The sequence below is a fragment of the Lagopus muta genome, chromosome 6, assembly GCF_023343835.1.
Source record: "Lagopus muta isolate bLagMut1 chromosome 6, bLagMut1 primary, whole genome shotgun sequence".
Lineage (NCBI taxonomy): Eukaryota > Metazoa > Chordata > Aves > Galliformes > Phasianidae > Lagopus > Lagopus muta.
Genome location: NC_064438.1, coordinates 6,343,455 through 6,360,410, shown reverse-complemented (window position 1 = coordinate 6,360,410; position 16,956 = coordinate 6,343,455). Strand labels below are relative to the sequence as shown.

Here is a 16,956-nt window from a genome sequence, read left to right as displayed (position 1 = left end):
GATGTTTCACTGTGGTGTTGCTGCTGGCATGACGTGCCCTTGTTTTCCTCTTGCATGTTCAGATGAATGGTCTACAGTTTAAAATTATCTTTAAATTGCCTTCTGTTTGGTTAGCTGCTGTGCTTTGTGGTGTTTGTGTCACCATTGTTGTTTCTCTCTGGCAAGTATGTTGCAATTGTCTTGTTGAAATCTTATGGACAAAAGAAAAAACGTAGTGGATAGCATGGATCAGTCTTGTGAAGAACTGTAAGATAAAATCTGACTTTCTGCGTATCAGATGGAACTGTATTGTTGTTGGTTTGTTTTTTTTTGTTTTTTTTTTTTTTTTAACACTTTCACCTTTGGTTTAAATCCTCATTTCTGACAAGCTTGCGTAGAGATTTGTTAGTTTCTGTCACCATCAGGACATAGTTTCCATCTGGATTTCTAGCAGACTGTCTGCTGAAATGATGTAGAAGGCTTTTTGTGCTTGTGCTGCCGTAGCATTTGTAGTTAGGGTCATTTTGTTTTGGATGTTGTGTGGCTACAGCAAGGATGCTCTGTCCTTAAAAGCTTTAAATACAAAAGATGAGTCTTCCCACCCCAGGCCCCGTTGACTTTCTGAGCTTCTGTGTAGGGAATGTGGGCAGTACTTGGGTATTTCACATCCTGGAGGAGATGAGTGGCTCCTGTGATGAAACAGTTCTGGATCTAAACACTGACTGCAACTGCAAAGCAAAATCTTTCTGAAAGTACCTGAGAGGCTACAAGCCTGTCATTTTTCAAACTTTGCTTCCATGCAACTTTGTCTAAATAATTAGACCTCCTGTTTCCTGTCTGTGCATCCACTCACGAGGACCTGGTGTTGGCACCGACCACACACAGCCTCTGGGACACCTGTGGTGCCACAGTGTGGTGGTATGGGGATGCACAAGCACAGTTCCTTCAACCTTTCTGCTTAGGAGAGGTGCTCCAGCCCTCTGATCATCTTATCGGCCCTCGTCTGCACCCACTCCGAGAAGTTGACTTGTTATTAGACAAGACCAATTCATTTTTTATTTCTTTATTTTATTACTTTCCATCCTGGCTGCCGTCACAGCCCCTTCCTGACCCCTGCCTTGGCTGGCTGGCTGGAGTCCCGGCCCCTGCCTGCCTGCCTTGGCTGACTGGCTGGAGTCCAGGCCCCTGCCTGCCTGCCTTTGGCTGGCTGGCTGGAGTCGTGGCCCCTGCCTGCCTGCCTTGGCTGGCTGGCTGGAGTCGTGGCCCCTGCCTGCCTGCCTTGGCTGGCTGGCTGGAGTCCAGGCCCCTACCTGCCTGCCTTTGGCTGGCTGGCTGGAGTCGTGGCCCCTGCCTGCCTGCCTTGGCTGGCTGGCTGGAGTCGTGGCCCCTGCCTGCCTGCCTTGGCTGGCTGGCTGGAGTCGTGGCCCCTGCCTGCCTGCACTGGCTGGCTGGCTGGAGTCGTGGCCCCTGCCTGCCTGCCTTGCTGGCTGGCTGGAGTCGTGGCCCCTGCCTGCCTGCCTTGGCTGGCTGGCTGGAGTCGTGGCCCCTGCCTGCCTGCACTGGCTGGCTGGCTGGAGTCCCGGCCCCTGCCTGCCTGCCTTGGCTGGCTGGCTGGAGTCCAGGCCCCTACCTGCCTGCCTTTGGCTGGCTGGCTGGAGTCGTGGCCCCTGCCTGCCTGCCTTGGCTGGCTGGCTGGAGTCCAGGCCCCTGCCTGCCTGCCTTGGCTGGCTGGCTGGAGTCGTGGCCCCTGCCTGCCTGCACTGGCTGGCTGGCTGGAGTCGTGGCCCCTGCCTGCCTGCCTTGCTGGCTGGCTGGAGTCCAGGCCCCTGCCTGCCTGCCTTGGCTGGCTGGAGTCGTGGCCCCTGCCTGCCTGCCTTGGCTGACTGGCTGGAGTCCAGGCCCCTGCCTGCCTGCCTTGGCTGGCTGGAGTCGTGGCCCCTGCCTGCCTGCCTTGGCTGACTGGCTGGAGTCGTGGCCCCTGCCTGCCTGCACTGGCTGGCTGGCTGGAGTCGTGGCCCCTGCCTGCCTGCCTTGGCTGGCTGGCTGGAGTCCAGGCCCCTACCTGCCTGCCTTTGGCTGGCTGGCTGGAGTCGTGGCCCCTGCCTGCCTGCCTTGGCTGACTGGCTGGAGTCCAGGCCCCTGCCTGCCTGCCTTGGCTGGCTGGCTGGAGTCGTGGCCCCTGCCTGCCTGCCTTGGCTGGCTGGCTGGAGTCCCGGCCCCTGCCTGCCTGCCTCGTCTGGCTGGCTGGCTGGCTGGAGTCCCGGCCTCTGCTTGGGTCGGCTGGAGTCGTGGTCCCTGCTTGCATCAGCTGGAGTCGTGGTCCGTGCTTGTGTCGGCTGGACTCGTGGTCCCTGCCTGCCTGCCTTGGCTGCCTGGCTGGAGTCCCAGACCCTGCCTGCCTTGGCTGGCTGGCTGGCTGGAGTCCCGGCCCCTGCCTGCCTGCCTTGGCTGGCTGGCTGGCTGGCTGGTCTCGTGGTCCCTGCTTGGGTCGGCTGGACTCGTGGTCCCTGCTTTTGTCAGCTGGAGTCGTGGTCTGTGCTTGTGTCAGCTGGTCTCGTGGTGCCTGCCTGCCTGCCTTGGCTATCTGGCTTGCTGGAGTCCAGGCCCCTGCCTGCCTTGGCTGGCTGCCTGGCTGGCGTCGGGGTCCCTGCTTGGGTCGGCTGGAGTCGTGGTCCGTGCGTGCTTGCCTTGGCTGCCTGGCTGAAGTTGTGGTCCCTGCTTGCGTTGGCTGGAGTCAAGGCCCCCTCCTACCTACCTTGGATGGCTGGCTGGAGTCGTGGTCCCTGATTGCGTCCGCTGGAATCGTGGCCCCTGCCTGCCTTTATTGGCTGGCTGCCTTGCATCACAGCTGGAGTTCTGTTGCCAGGTTTCCCATATTTAGAGCTTTTGTCAGGGAGGTGGCTCATGGCATCATAAAGCCTTGGCTATGCATGCCTTAGAATGTCCCTTGACATCTAAAACATGGCTGCACTGGAGGACTGGGTGACTTTGTCCTGACAGTTGCCCTGTGTGTCACCACTGGGATTCTGCAGGGCTCCATTTTAAGGCCATTTCTCTATCTTGTTTTTACTCTTGATTCCAATAAAGATCTGTTAGTTGTATCAATCAGTTTGTGGATGATGCTAAGCTGGGAGGAGTTTGGACCTCCTTGAGGATAAAGAGGCCTTGCCTTGAGATCTGGACAAAATGAGGGTGTTCCCATCTGCACGAAGAAGGGCGAGCGCTGGGTTCTGCACCTGGGATGGGGTGCCCTGGCTCTGTGTGCAGACATCAGGGGGGAAGTTCTGGAGCGCAGCCTGGCCAAAAGGGATCTGGTTTGACGGCCAATGGAATCTGAGCCAGCAGTGCGCCTGGCAGTCAGAAGGCTCAACCGTACCCTGGGCTGCGTCAGGCCCAGCACTGCCAGGCCAGGGAAGCGGCTGTCCCGCTCTGCTCTGCGCTGTGCGGCCTCGCCTCCAGCGCTGGGTGCAGCTTGGGCTGCCACTCCATGAGATGCTAGGAGAGAGTGTCCAAAGGAGGGCTCCAGAGCTGGAGAAGTTTACATCACTGGTCCTCCAGATGAACCTGCCTGCCTTGGCACGAAGCCTGAGCTGTTTGTAGTAGTGACAGTTATGTAGGAGGGCAATGTCTAATCTCAATTTCAAGATGAGTTTTGTATTCCTGGTGGAGGGGAGACCTCTGCATGCGTCTTGATTTTTAGCAGAGGGACTTGTGCTGTTAAGTCTCTGTATTTTCTAGTATAAAATTAGCTAAATCCATATAAAAAGATTAGACTGAAATGTTAATTGCCCACTTAATTGTCCACTCCTTGAAGAGGCTGTGTTTGTGTGTCTGTGTGTGTGTGTGTGTCAGCAGCTGTAACCTTGCTATTTACTTAAGGAATGAATAATAAAAAGTGACCTATGGAATCCAGAGTTGAACATGGGATTATCTTTTTTCTTTTAACATTAATTTGCTACAATTTCCAATTTCATGCTCAACATTTTCAAAAACTTTGTGCTCTACATGGTTACATTTTAGACAAGATACAAAATCACTGAAATTAAATATTTCTTTTTTTTTTTTTTTCCCCAGTACCTAATACGTAAATTCAAAGGCTGCAGCAAAAGCTGTGAGATAAAGTGTTTCATTTGACCCCAAATAAAAGGTATTTTTTGCTTTTTAATTTTACTCAGGCTGCTTATTGTAAGCCTCAAACTTGTCATCGTTTTAGCATGGTTATTTTTTCAGTTGTGTAAACAAAGCAGAAATTATTCGCTTGCCCACTAATATTCTGTGCTTCCAAGCTAAGCTGCCTGGACAGTCTGTTAAACAAAAAGTGCTTTTTTTCTGAAGGGGTTGCTTTTTTTTTTTTTCTACCACTTAATTCCCTGCTTGAGAACTACAGTGAAAATAAAAGCTTAAAATGTTGATTCAGATCCTTACTAAGTAAGTATTGGAGACTCTTATTGTTGGAGACTCTATTACTCTAACGTGCTTTTCTCTTGCAGCAGTACTCAGTGACTCAGGATCTCTATGCACAGAAGCTTACAGGATCCCATGGAATGGATCAGGCCCACGTGTGTAGGGAGATGCAGCACTGTTTCTCCTTGGAGTTTGGGACTGAAGCATAGAAAGAGCAATCTTTTCCAGCCTGGTATGCCAGCAAAATCTTGGGCACAGCTGCATTCTCTCTGCAGGAATGTCTATAAATGCAGACATGGATTTGTCCCAAGGTAGCCTCTGCAATATGAGCATGGTTACTGTGCCATTCCCCACTCGCCTCAACCCAGAGAAATTCCTGCTTTGTCACAGCGTGGGGTCTCTCTCCCTGACTGTCTCAGGAGAGACTAAATCTTACCTCTGGCACTTCAACCAAGAGCACCTAAAGGTCTACTGCAGATATTTGCCCCCAGCAAAAAGAAGGTTGATTGTAGCTGTTTGTGCTGGTACTTCTGGGACTGGGGTTGCTCAGGTGAAGCCCTTCTTGTGGAGAGGTCCTGGTCACTGGGCTAAAGTGATAAAGGGAGCTATCCCTGCCCTAAGGCTTTGGAAAGACTTGCAGGAAGGCTTGCCAAAGGTGCCTGGGAAGCACTGGTTCTAGGTGAGTTTAATGATTTTTTAACTCAAGCCTTAAAGTTTGCATACTTGTTCTTTGAATTTCTCCTCTGTTTTATTTCTCGCTTCTGGCTGAATGTTGAAGGTTATGTTTCAGGATTTCTAAGCTTTCCTCTATGACTGTGATAGCTAAAGGCCTTTTTTGAGAGACAGTAGGTATCTCTTATGGGTATCTCTTATGCTCAGTCTCTTAACTGAGGAAGCATAGGGCAGTTGCTAGAAGGAGTTTATGAACTGGCTTCAGACATGACTGTAGGAGAGGTGAATGAAACTGAAAAAACGGTTCTGTAAGGAAGCCTTGTTGTTAAAGAGATGCGTAGGCTGAAGATTTATTTAGTTGCTGGGGTCTTGCTCTGTTTCAGGATGGATGTGGACTTTGGGGCTCAGCTATGTACATTAGTCACTGCAAAACACCCAGCCTGCACAGAAGACAAAAAGCCCCAGTACTGAAATGGGAAACCAGCTGATATCAGTGCAGGTAAGGGATCCTGCTCTCTCAGTTCTTGACTATGTCTGCAGTTAAGTGGAGTTAGCTTTGGCTGTGACCGGAGCACCTCTTTCCTGTCTCCCTCTGTAGCTGCAGGATCTTACTGTCTTTTGAGCAACTTTCTGAATGCCTCAGAGTTCCTGTTGAACCTTGCTACTGACTCTGGCCAGGTGCTTCCCTGATAAGTGAGCTTACAGACCTTGTAGCTCTGCTGGTGGCATGAGGATGCAGGGCACTCGCCTCATCCAGGGGCAAAAAGAGGTATTTCTTGCAGCCATGTTCCTCTTCAATCCTCTTTCCATCCCAAACTACTCTATGATTTTTATGACTCATTTCTACTGCTTTTAAGACTATATTTGTGGTTTGGAAATGGAATCTAGCCAAATTTAGCTGCTTGATCTTATTGTGATTTTTTTTTTTTTTCCCCCAGTCCTGATCTGGTGCTCTTGTTGCTGCTGAGAGGATGAGTCAATTGTTTAGTGTTTCAGCAGAGATCAAATGTACAGCTTGTACTGCTGCTGAATCCTTTATGGGTATTTCCAAGAGATCTGTAAATGCTTATTGTGTGTCTGAAGGAACTTCAGGTTTGTTAAAGAAGGAGGAAGAAATACTTCCTTCTAGCAAATGGGAAGTAGGAAAGCAGGTAACTGGTGATTTGCAACCTCAAATTGCAGTGAGGGTAATTTGAAGCTGGGAAATAGTCTTGCTCAGACCTGCTTCAAAAGGGCACTGAATGCAGTCACAGCCTGACCTGGGAGGAAGAATGGGGCAGTGTTATTATAGCCTGGGAGTAGATATCCTGCAACTGTTGTAAAAGTAAAACCCTCCTAGCTGCCACAGTCAATCTTTTAAAAGCAGTAAATTCTATTTCTAGTCTACCTGTAACTTGAGGTGTGGTCCTGGTGGAGAAATCAGCCCTCTGTGGGAGCTGAGGGCTCAGCAGCTTACAGTTGAGCTGCTCAATGCAGTGCAGCGCCTTGTCTCAGCTTATCACAGCCCTAAATCTACTTCTTTGCAGGAGGTGATGCTCTGTGTTTACAAGTATTCATGGTAGCAGCTTGAGCCATCCTCTCTCCAGCTGCCAGGAAGTGCCTGGGGCTGTATATTAGTAATTAATGTTCAATTTAGTTTCAAGCCTATGAGAGGGAATATATGGGAGGAATGTTCTGCGTGCCTCGGTGAGGTACTTTCTGCAGTCAATTATCTGAAGTCTGCTGGTGATATTGCCTTGTTATCTGTCTGCTTTAAACAATGACAGACTACTTTCTAGAGGTACCTTTAGGAGAGCAGCACAATATTGGTACTTATTGGGCTGCTATTGCTGAGAACAGCTGTAAACTGTTTTAAACTGTAACCTTTCCTTGCGTAAAGGTTAATTCCCACTGAGACCAGCGGAGGAGAGCAGTGGTCAAGATGCTGTTTTCTGCTTTAAGTTGCTTCAGGGTTATTTCAGAAGCAACAGAGGAAAAGCAGCCTCTTTCTTGCCTTAAATCAAATCTTGGACAACGGTGCTGAAGGCCTTGCCTTACTAGAAGGTTGTGGAAGTGCTTGGGGAGAGGTTAGCCTCTCCTTCCTGCTCCTGATTCTGCCCATACTGTTTTCCATGACCTAGTTTGGAGATGTGAGGTACAGCCTACATGTCCATCAGGAGGCTTTTGCTGTTCAGAGCTCTTTTCTTTCCCAGCTTTCTCCCTCTATAAGCACCTTCTCTCCTCTCAGCTGTCTCCTGGCTTCTTGCAGCAGCATGCAAACCTCAAAAGGCTGGAACCTGTTGTGAAAGCCAAGATGACAAATCCAAGTAGTGTATTGTACAGTATGTATTTCTTGATGACAGTCCACCCCTGGGGAAACATGGCTGTGTCTGTCAGGGGTCTGGAGCACCTTTTAGCTATCTGAGCCTGACCATTAGGATTTGCTAGCTGCTCCAGTGTTTTACTGGGACCAGTGGAGCTGTTCATCTCGTGCTGGACCAGATCCTCACCTACTAAACCTCACTGCCTGGAATGCTGATCATTTCAAGTTTCTACTTTCCTAGTGTAAACAGATCTCAATGTGTTGCAGCACAGGAAGTTTCAAAGTAAGCTAAAGCAGACAGATCTACAGAAATTGGCACAGCTCTGAAAACGCTTTGTCCATCTCTGTTTTCTAGCTTGTAACTACTAGTGTTACTATTTGATTACGTGATATTTGTAAGTGTTGCATGAATTATTTTCTCACTCCTAGGATGCTGTTTCATTTAGGAGACAAATTGCCTTGAGATACAAACCCACTAGGAACTGTTGTTCACAGCTTCCCAGCTGGATGATGCATCCACTGAGCTGCCTTAGAGGTGCCTGGTTTTTGTTTGTGGGCATTTGTCTCATTAAGCTAAACCCATAACAGGTGTTATCTCCACTGACGTGCTCCTTGGGAAAGGAGGCTAATGGGTACCCTCTCCTAAGATTTTGCTTGCGTTCTCTTCCCTTGTGAGTTCATCCCTGTGTTGTTTTCTCAGGAGAACTCCAGGCTAAAAGATGATCTCTGGAATGAGAGGCACACAGGGAGAGCACTCCCAGGGGCAGCAGGATTAACCACAAAGACCGGCTTCCGGGCATTTCCTGAGCTGTTTGGCTGTGGAGATCCAGCTTCCAGAGGGAATGATTTGATCACTGTGTGAAGTGCAGGGTGGAGGGGTCTGCCACATGAGCTTATGCTGATGGCACCACTTCGAGGACCAGAATTGCTCTTCCTCACCTCTGGGCTCCTTGAGGACTTGGAGTCACCCTTTGCACAGGTATTTGAGCTTCAGTGGGCACAACTCACAGAAGTCTGGTGGTTTGGCCGGCTTGCGGGTGTCAAATTATAAATGAGGGATTGTGAAAGCTGGCCTGTACTTTGGTTGTGTGAGATGCGGACCTGTTGATAACGGGCTGGGAGTAGAGGAAGAAGAAGCAGTTTTCAGGCAGTGTGAAAGGCCAGCATCAGTCCCCCTACTGAGTACATTTCAGAGGACAATCTTAGATTTCTCTGATTGTTTTCTAATTCCTAGTTCATTTGAAAGAACAGCATCTTCACAAGCATGGGACTTCCTTGCTAGATCTTCAGACACCACTAATATTTCTGTTTCTGAAGGACCATGCACAGGCTCATAGGGAGTTTAAACTGATGCCACTTGCCTTATTTTGGCAGAGACCACCAGCTAGCACAGCAGGTCTGTCCAAGAAAATCTAATACAAGAAACCAGGTACTCTGAAAACTAAGGGGGAAGAAGGGGTCTGGATTGCAAAGGAGTTTTGAAGCAGATTAATCCCTCAATAGCCACCGTCTGTTTGAGCTGTAACTACTAGGTGATGTTCCTAGAAGTCTGTCTTGGTTGAGATCAAATGGATTGGTTTTGATTGTGAGAGAACCTTCCATGTCAAAGTTGGATCTGACCCTCTGCCAAAAGTTGGCTTTGCAACTAAAACCAAGGTCAGATGCAGAAAAATCACTGTGCGCATTAGTTGCAGATGTATAGCTGAACTGTTCCAAGAAACTGGCTTGTAGCCTTTCATGTTCTGCAGAAATTACACGTTGGTGACTCAGGGCTATCTGATAGCACTGCATTGCCTTGGAATTGTATATTTGGCATGTATCTGTATACATGTCAAATAATTATGAATCTCCAGAGAATGTTTCTGCTAAATCAGCAAAAATATTCTTTTTTATACCAATGGGCTGGTAAATGCAGAAATACCTGCTCTGTTTCACCTGAGCTGGTTACAAGGACTGACCAGTCAGGATCAGTGCTATCTCTGCTGTATAGTCACGTCTGAACCTTTCCACCTGTAAGCCTGCAGTGGTGCCCTAAAACACCTGCTAATTCTTTTGCTAAGAAGTAAGGCATTAGGACATCTTGCCTTGATACGCAACAAAACAAGCTGTGGCAGGCTGAACCTTGTCCTGCCATCTAGGTGAGCTAATAGCCTGTACAGAGGTTATCACCTGCCAGTGAACGTACAGAGGCAACTGCACAGGCTTCTCTACACTGTGTTTTGTCTGTGCACTTCCACAGCCCCAGATCCTGGGGACAGTCCAGCTCTTCACCTGTGCTGTCGCTTCTGATATTCGCTAGATTAAGCGGGCTTGTTGACGTGCAGAAATATTTCTTAGGTTGAGGATTCCCATATTGTCCTATAATCTGTTCTGTTAGTAAAGGAGCGATTTTTATTGGAGCCTGCCAGCACTGTGCAGATGAGACTGCTTCAGCTCTCCTAGCAGATCTGCATCTGGCTTGTGAGCGTACAGCGTCTGTCACTTTGGCTGAAACAACAGCTCTCAGTTTGCTGTTCTGACAGTACTACCAATGGGTCCAACTGATCAGTCACTCTCTTGGCATGTTTTTCTTGTGTTCAATCAGGATGTAGCTTGTATGTAAACACTGTAGTCTTATTGCTGTTAAAAGTTCAGGCTTGTTCATGAGGAAGTAGTTAAATAGTGTCTGCATACAAACAGGGACATCTAATCTGCTCTTGATGGAACAGGACCCACATAAACCAAGGTGTTTAATTAGTCTTAACAAAGTACACCATGAAATGTAATCAGATGCATCCCTGCTTAATTGAGAGCCCTGTAACTGGAAAGTGATGCATTTAGGATTAGGTCATCATTCCTCAGAGAGGACTACTGCATAGCTCTTATTCTTTCACAAAAAAAGAAGCTTATGGACAAAGAGTGATAACAGAGGGCTTTTCTTGTTTAAGTAAATTTTGTGGTAGGGTTGGCAGCATTCCAAAGCTAGGAGAAAGAGATGCAGTAACTTGCCTAAAGACAAGACACAAAGTTACACCCAACAATCCTGAGCTGTATCTAGATTTCCCTTCTGTCAGCTCAGATTAAACAGTTACAAACGTGCTTGACTTAGTTACCTAATTTTGAAGTAGTGTAACTCATGCTGGTGTTGTAACAACAGCACCATGCTCTACTTCAATGCAGCAATGAATTCTACCACTCAGTGAGTTGCTACTGCTTGGCTTCAAAAAAAGGGCAACGAAGGACAAGAGCCCCGTACATGTGGTTTCTGTACCACAGTTGGTTTCTGAAAACTGCTTTGTTTTTTTTCGAGTCACAGTAAGACAGCATGAGAGACAACTTTTCTTAACATGTGAGGAGCGTAGACAATTAGGAATTTACTACAGACCACAATACTATCTTCTAGTAGAAATTGAACTGTTATGGCAGCTGAATCGCTCCATTCCTTTTAGCAAGGAAGTAAATGCATTACAAGGAAAGTAGGTGTTAATTTGCATATATTATCAAAGTGCCACAAAAACAATGAAGCTTTGTCCCTTTACAAATTGTTTTTTTAAAAAAGCATAATACAGAAATCTATGCATACACAACAGAAGACTTTTACAGGTAAGACATTTGTACATCCATTTAATTTCAGGTGATCCGCTCATTCAGCCTTAAGCAGTCAGGAGAACTCTGACTCTTTTACTTCCCATTCTCAGCGCTGAACATTCGCTCCTAAAAAGAGAGAAGTGAACAAATCAGTGCCAGTTTGGGAACTGAATTTTGCTTCAGTAATGCAAGTTGTGTCACTGCTGAGTAGATGTCAGACTACGAGTGCCGAGACCTTGTGATTAGTGTATTTATTTTTCCCCTCCCCAAAAAAACCATAAAATTCACTTAATTCCCTCTAGAAGACCTGCCCTATACTGGTAGAAAACTTTTGCAGGGCTTGGCTATGCTCACCATCTGTTCTTGGAGCCTCCTACACAGAATACAAGTGTGTCTTACTTCCAGCTTTTTGGAGATTATTCGTGTGTCTCAAATCACTGCTGACAGTTAACAAGTCTAGAATGAGACTTTTCACTTTGAGGCTTTTTGTTTAAGATAGGAGCACTATCTTGATTAGCTGTGAGTCTAAACACTGCCTTGGGCCTCAAAAACCAGCTGTCTGTCTATACCTGTCATGAATTCCTTCATAAAATGCACTGGAGTTTATCAAGTCCATTCCATTCAGGTGGCCAGTTTGCTGGCAGCCTGTCCTACATAACATGCACCATCTGTACAAGACCTGATCCAACTTGCTGACAGGTTCTTAATCCTGTACCAAAAGCAACTGACGGTTAGCTGCAGTATTTAAAGAAACACAGAAGGTGGAAAGAGACAGCCCTGTATAGCATCTACCTTTAACATCTTCTCTAATTTTATTGCATCTGCAGCAAATTTTCTGATCCCATCAGACAGTTTCTCCACAGCCATTTGGTCTTCGTTGTGGTGCCAGCGGAATGCCTTCTCGTCGAGGTGGATCTTCTCAAGGTCACAGGCCTGAGCTGCACCAGGGCAATTGAAAAATAAACCAATCTCTATTATCAGATTGTTATCAGGTACCACAGGCTACCTAAAACCAGTTTGTGGCCATCTCCAAATGAAAAGCTGAGAAGTTTCTAACACCATTTTCAGCGAGACTTGCTCTGTGGGCACGCTTTGGGATGCCAGACTCAAAATGCTCACCTGCATTCTGAAGAAGGTTATCTAGATCTTCCGTTTCCTTCAAAATACAGTGCTCAGGGGTGTGCCTTATCTTGTACTGTTTCTAATTGGTCTGGTACTTTCAGCAATACTACCAAGAACACTGCAGTGATGTTCTAAGCAAACAAGCTGAACAATGGGTCTTTGATCCTTTGGCAAGTTCCTAACAAAGCTCAATTGATCTATGCCTACAAGCCAGCTGGTGCCCTGTGAGTACCAACTACAGCTGCAACAAATCCAGCATCTGAGCTGAGAAGCAGCATTTTCATAAAGCTACAGAAGCACAAGAATAATGCAATGAGAACATGCACTCCAAACCATCAAGATTAAATAAGTCTTGAGTGTGGCTTCCTCTCTAATATTGGAGAAAGGAAAACATCTTTTAGCATGTCTGAGCTAACAGCACTATTAGCATAATGATTAAACTCTGCTTGGATCTCTGCTAACAATCAGTAAAATTTCATCCCGTGTTCCTTCTCCCTATCTTCAGGGGAAGAGACAAAGTATTTAAACATGCTCAAAACCCAGTTCAAGTTATTGTCCTCAGTGGGAACTGAAACCCTTAGGAAATAACCCTGTATAAGCAGTTGTAATGGTACAACTGCACCATGATCATTTCCTTCAGAGAAGGGACAAGGTTTAGCCTTAAAGCAGAACAGAAGCACTGCAGAGCTGGATGGAACCATGTACTCTTAATGTTCAAGAAGAAAGGCAGTCTGAGCAAGTCTGTATTACAGAGAACTGGACTTACCCTCCTTAACACTGAGTGTGGGAGTTAGCTTCACATGCTCTTTGCTGAGCTCTGCCAAAAGCTTGGGTGAAATAGTGAGATAGTCACAGCCTGTGAGCGCTTTGATTTCTCCTGTATTTCGAAATGAAGCACCCATCACAATGGTTTTGTAGCCAAACTTTTTGTAGTAATTATAGATCTTGGTGACACTCTTCACTCCTAAAGAGGAGAAATGGGTGACTTTCAGAAGGCTTCAATTGAATTGTAAGTGGTTATGAGTTAGGGGGTGAAGGGTAAACACGGGCCAGCTGTAAAGGAAGACAAGACAAAAGAACATAGCAAGCAGGATGTGCAGTAAATAAGGGTTAACAACTGCATAGGAATGCGAGTAAAGAGAGGACAAGGAACAAGTCAGACGGATTCCTTCAGTTGAAGACAATGAGCCTTCATCCCATGACCACCAGAAGAGCCCTACTGCCCACGTGCAAGAGGGAGTCAGGGTATGCTGGTGGGTTCTCAGAAATGAAACAATATGTATACGAATTCCACGGAAAACACGGATTATGGATTTGTTTGGCCTACATCTGTACCAAGCTTTTGTCCTACGGATGCGAGTTCGGAGGAGGGTCCCCCTGCACCCAGCTTGGTGCCAGATGCTGGATAAAACATGCCTGCTTTATAGCCTAACTCTGGGTTACAGAGTTTGATTCTGTAAATCGGTTATCTATAACATACAGATAGAAACCATTTGATTCACAAGAGGATTTTTAAAGTTAATTAAAACTTGAACATATAGCTATTGCATTCAAAAACAAGAAAAACTAACCTGGATCTTCCGAAGGTTCATAGGTTTTCTTATCTCCATTAGCAAGATGCCAATCCAGGATGCGTCCTACAAATGGGGAGATCAGTGTAACCCCAGCTTCAGCACAGGCGACTGCCTGAGCAAAGGAGAACAGCAAGGTCATGTTGCAATGAATCCCGTACTCTGCTTCCAGAACCCTGCAGACATAGGCTGGCTTTAAATGGCAGTTTGCTCACCTGCTGTACATTCTAGCAGTAAGTTAATAGGTTAACCTACCGATTCCTCAACTTACATTAGAGATATGGTACAGCTTACATGCTTTAAAGCTCAAAGGTAGCAGAACAAAGTTTTACACTGCCAGGCTCCCAGTGATCTACTGAACGTTTTTCATCGAACCAAGTGCAGATGGCCGAATGTGACATTCTGGGAAGCTTCTTATGAACGGCCTGCCCCTTGTATGAACAAACTTTTCCTAATGAACAGAAAGCTCCAGTATGCCACTATGCTTACTGCACACCTAGCAACAGGCTTCCTGGTGCTGTGCTTTCAAAACAGCTCTTTATTTTAAGTGTAGAACGTGTTTGTCAAGTGCCTGTGAATAGCCAGAAGTATGCTATGAATCAGCACACTAGGTATAGAAGTACTTACTTGCCAGCCTGAATTCCTTCCCATGTTGAAGAAAGCTTTATGAGAATCCGATCTTTACCAATTCCTGCTTCCTTATAAAGGTCAATCAGACGCCTGGCCCTCTGAATCATTCCTTCTTTATCAAAAGACAACCTTCGGAACAAGAACAAGGCTTCTTCAAAGCTGTGCTTTTTTTTTTTTTTACTTTTTAATAGCCCTCTCCAAAAGAAGTAACATCCAGAACAATTGTCCTGTTTTGTCACAATTTATGTTCTAGTAGCAGGGTTTTTTCTTGGAGATGCTTCCTTGAACATAAGCCTGACAAGGAGCACTGTGACAACACTGCTGGTGTTTGAGTCAGAGAATTCAGAGCTCAATGTTACTTTCCATAAGAAAGCTATGGACTAAAACTTTTCTCAAGTTTTCCATAATGAATGTAGAAACTGAGCATTAAAGGTGACTTGACAAGGAGCAAGCAAATCCTACTTCTAAATAAACTGCCTGAACTGGTTTCTTGGAAATTGAGGGCAACGTCACACAGAAGAGAACGAACAAAGCTCTACGTATCATAGAACGGCTTGGGTTGGAAGGGACCCCAAGGATCATCAAGTTCCAGCCCCTTGTCACATGCAGGGCCACCAATCTCCACTTCATACTAGACCAGGCTGCCCAGGGCACCATACAGCCTAGCCTTGAACACCTCCAGGGACATGTACTGGAAGCACAAGATTTCCCTTGTTTAAGGAACAGTATGAATACAACAGAGATCAGATCTGTGTCACCAAGTTAAAACAAGTAAATGAACAGCACTTCATTCTCTTAAATATTAACAGTACAAACCCCTGCTAGCCTTGTAACATTGAGCTGTTCAGACAAGAATGGATTTCTTCAACTCTATTGCGTCTCTCTTTGTATGTACCAAGATCTAGAGTAACCCAGAGGAAAGGAGCCAACCTTGCATCTACTTCTGTGGACACACGGCCAGGTATCCTCTTCAATATTTCAGCTCCAAACAATACAAAAAGTTTGTCACAAGCATTTTGGATTTGCTCATCTTCTGACCTAAAAACCATGGGAGGAAAAAAAAAAAAAAAAAGTGCATTCAAGCCTTGCCATTGATTTAAAGATCAAATTTCACAGCCCATTTAGCATTAAATTCCTGTGCTCAAATGTGCATTGAGCAGAGCAGAAGTGGTTGTGTTCTGCCTCTGGAGAAAGGTATACAAGCAGACGAGCGGAATACCCACTGTGTTGCTAGGATTACAAAACACTACTTGCATTAATAAAGTGTCTTAACTTCTTCTCAGTAGGTGTATATTTAAAAAACAAACAGAAACCTCAACTCTTGACTTACCCCCCAAGTTTTTTTCCATATGCAACCGCATCATCCACAAGTTTCTGGTATGCAGGCATCTGAGCAGCAGCCAGTATCAGAGATGGGTTTGTGGTGGCATCCAGGGGCTTGTACTCATCGATTGCTAAGGGAATCGAGATGGCTTGTTGGAAATGATCAGTTGGCCTGAATGATTCAAAGCATTTTGCTCAGGTGTGTAAAAACGGAAACCCTCTTCCATAATCAGGTTTGCCAGCATGGCTGAATTCCAGGAATCACAGGGGGAAGGAAAGGCAAGGGAATCTCACTTCCCTCCGTGGGCAGACATTTGGATTTCTGTTTGTCCACAACTGTTAGAGCCAGAACAAAAGTAAAACCCATCTCTTAGAACATCTGCTAGAGCCTTACTGCACTGCAGAACTTTGAGTAGTTGAGGACAACTTCCTGGTGTCGGCTCTGTGATTTTCTTGTACTGCTTCCTTCCTTCCAAGTGTCCCACAGGACATCAGGCTGCTGGGCTCACCTGGGCCCCGCACTACGCCTATTTCGGTGATACAGCTGTTTGCCAAGGCGGGCTGTGACCACGCGCTGTCAGGCCCTAATCACAGCTGAGCTCCTGGCACGCAGGGCTGACTCAGCACTGGGCCTCTGCAAGCCCTGCAGCTACTTTACTTTTCTAGCAGTAAAAGAAAATAGCGAGTTTTCCCATAGCTTCTCCCTAAGAAACGATTGTGATCCCACAGCTGCTCCGTTCCATACAAACAGGACACACTTCAACTCACACCAACTGCTTGCAGTAAAGCAGCACGCTGATAAAAGCAGCAAAAAAACAGAGACGCAACTTTAGAGAAGTATTCCAGTGCGTAGCAAGGAGATACCAGCAGGGACACGGCCACGGCACGGGTAAAAAACAACACCATCAGCTGCGTTAGCCACAAAGGCAACTTCCCCGCCCCCCCCCCTCACCGTTGAAATCCCCGGTGTCGGCCACCACCGTAGTGTGGTGCTTCAGCTGCTCCAGCGCCGACTCCATCTTCTGCCGCTTCACGGGAGACACCGACATAACTCCAAAGACGGGAGGTGCTGCGACCGCCTTAAAGGAACGCTGCGTGCCCGGAGGGGAGCCTGCCTGCGCGCGCACCCGCCGCTCGCTCCCGACACCCTCGGCTCGGGGGAGGGCGCGCCGCCCGCCCCGCCCAATCCCGTCTCGGGTGGGGTTGCTGAGAGCCAATCGGCGGCGCGGGGACAAGACGGACGGCAGGCAGGTGGCGAGCGGAGGAAGGAAGCTCCTCATTGGGTGGCTTGGCGACTGAGGAAGAGCGCGGATTGGCCATCTTGGTGACGTGAGGTGCCGCTTGGTGCGATCCCACTGCGGACGTCATTGATGAGGGTGTTAATCA

The 16,956-nt window shown here is 47.1% G+C and overlaps 1 protein-coding gene across 1 annotated transcript; it reads right to left on the bottom strand.

Annotated features, from left to right (window-relative positions):
- Positions 1-10,812: 10,812 nt before the first annotated feature.
- Positions 10,813-16,734, bottom strand: TALDO1 (transaldolase 1). The gene is made up of 8 exons (XM_048949606.1): positions 16,523-16,734; positions 15,578-15,701; positions 15,178-15,285; positions 14,245-14,376; positions 13,618-13,793; positions 12,813-13,010; positions 11,717-11,862; positions 10,813-11,050 (listed from the first exon to the last, which is right to left on the bottom strand). Exons 1-8 carry the CDS (start codon positions 16,617-16,619, stop codon positions 11,018-11,020), a joined length of 1,014 nt encoding a protein of 337 aa, XP_048805563.1. The 5' UTR covers positions 16,620-16,734; the 3' UTR covers positions 10,813-11,017.
- Positions 16,735-16,956: the final 222 nt, after the last annotated feature.

Bases quoted from the DNA above. Each gene is read 5' to 3' on its own strand.
- TALDO1 (XM_048949606.1), bottom strand. From the start codon at position 16,619: ATGTCGGTGTCTCCCGTGAAGCGGCAGAAGATGGAGTCGGCGCTGGAG. The intron at 13,794-14,244 runs GTAAGTACTTCT...CTATGTCTGCAG, and splicing joins GAAGGAATTCAGGCTGGCAA to GGTTCTGGAAGCAGAGTACG. The intron at 11,051-11,716 runs GTAGATGCTATA...CTCTCTTTTTAG, and splicing joins AATTAGAGAAGATGTTAAAG to GAGCGAATGTTCAGCGCTGA.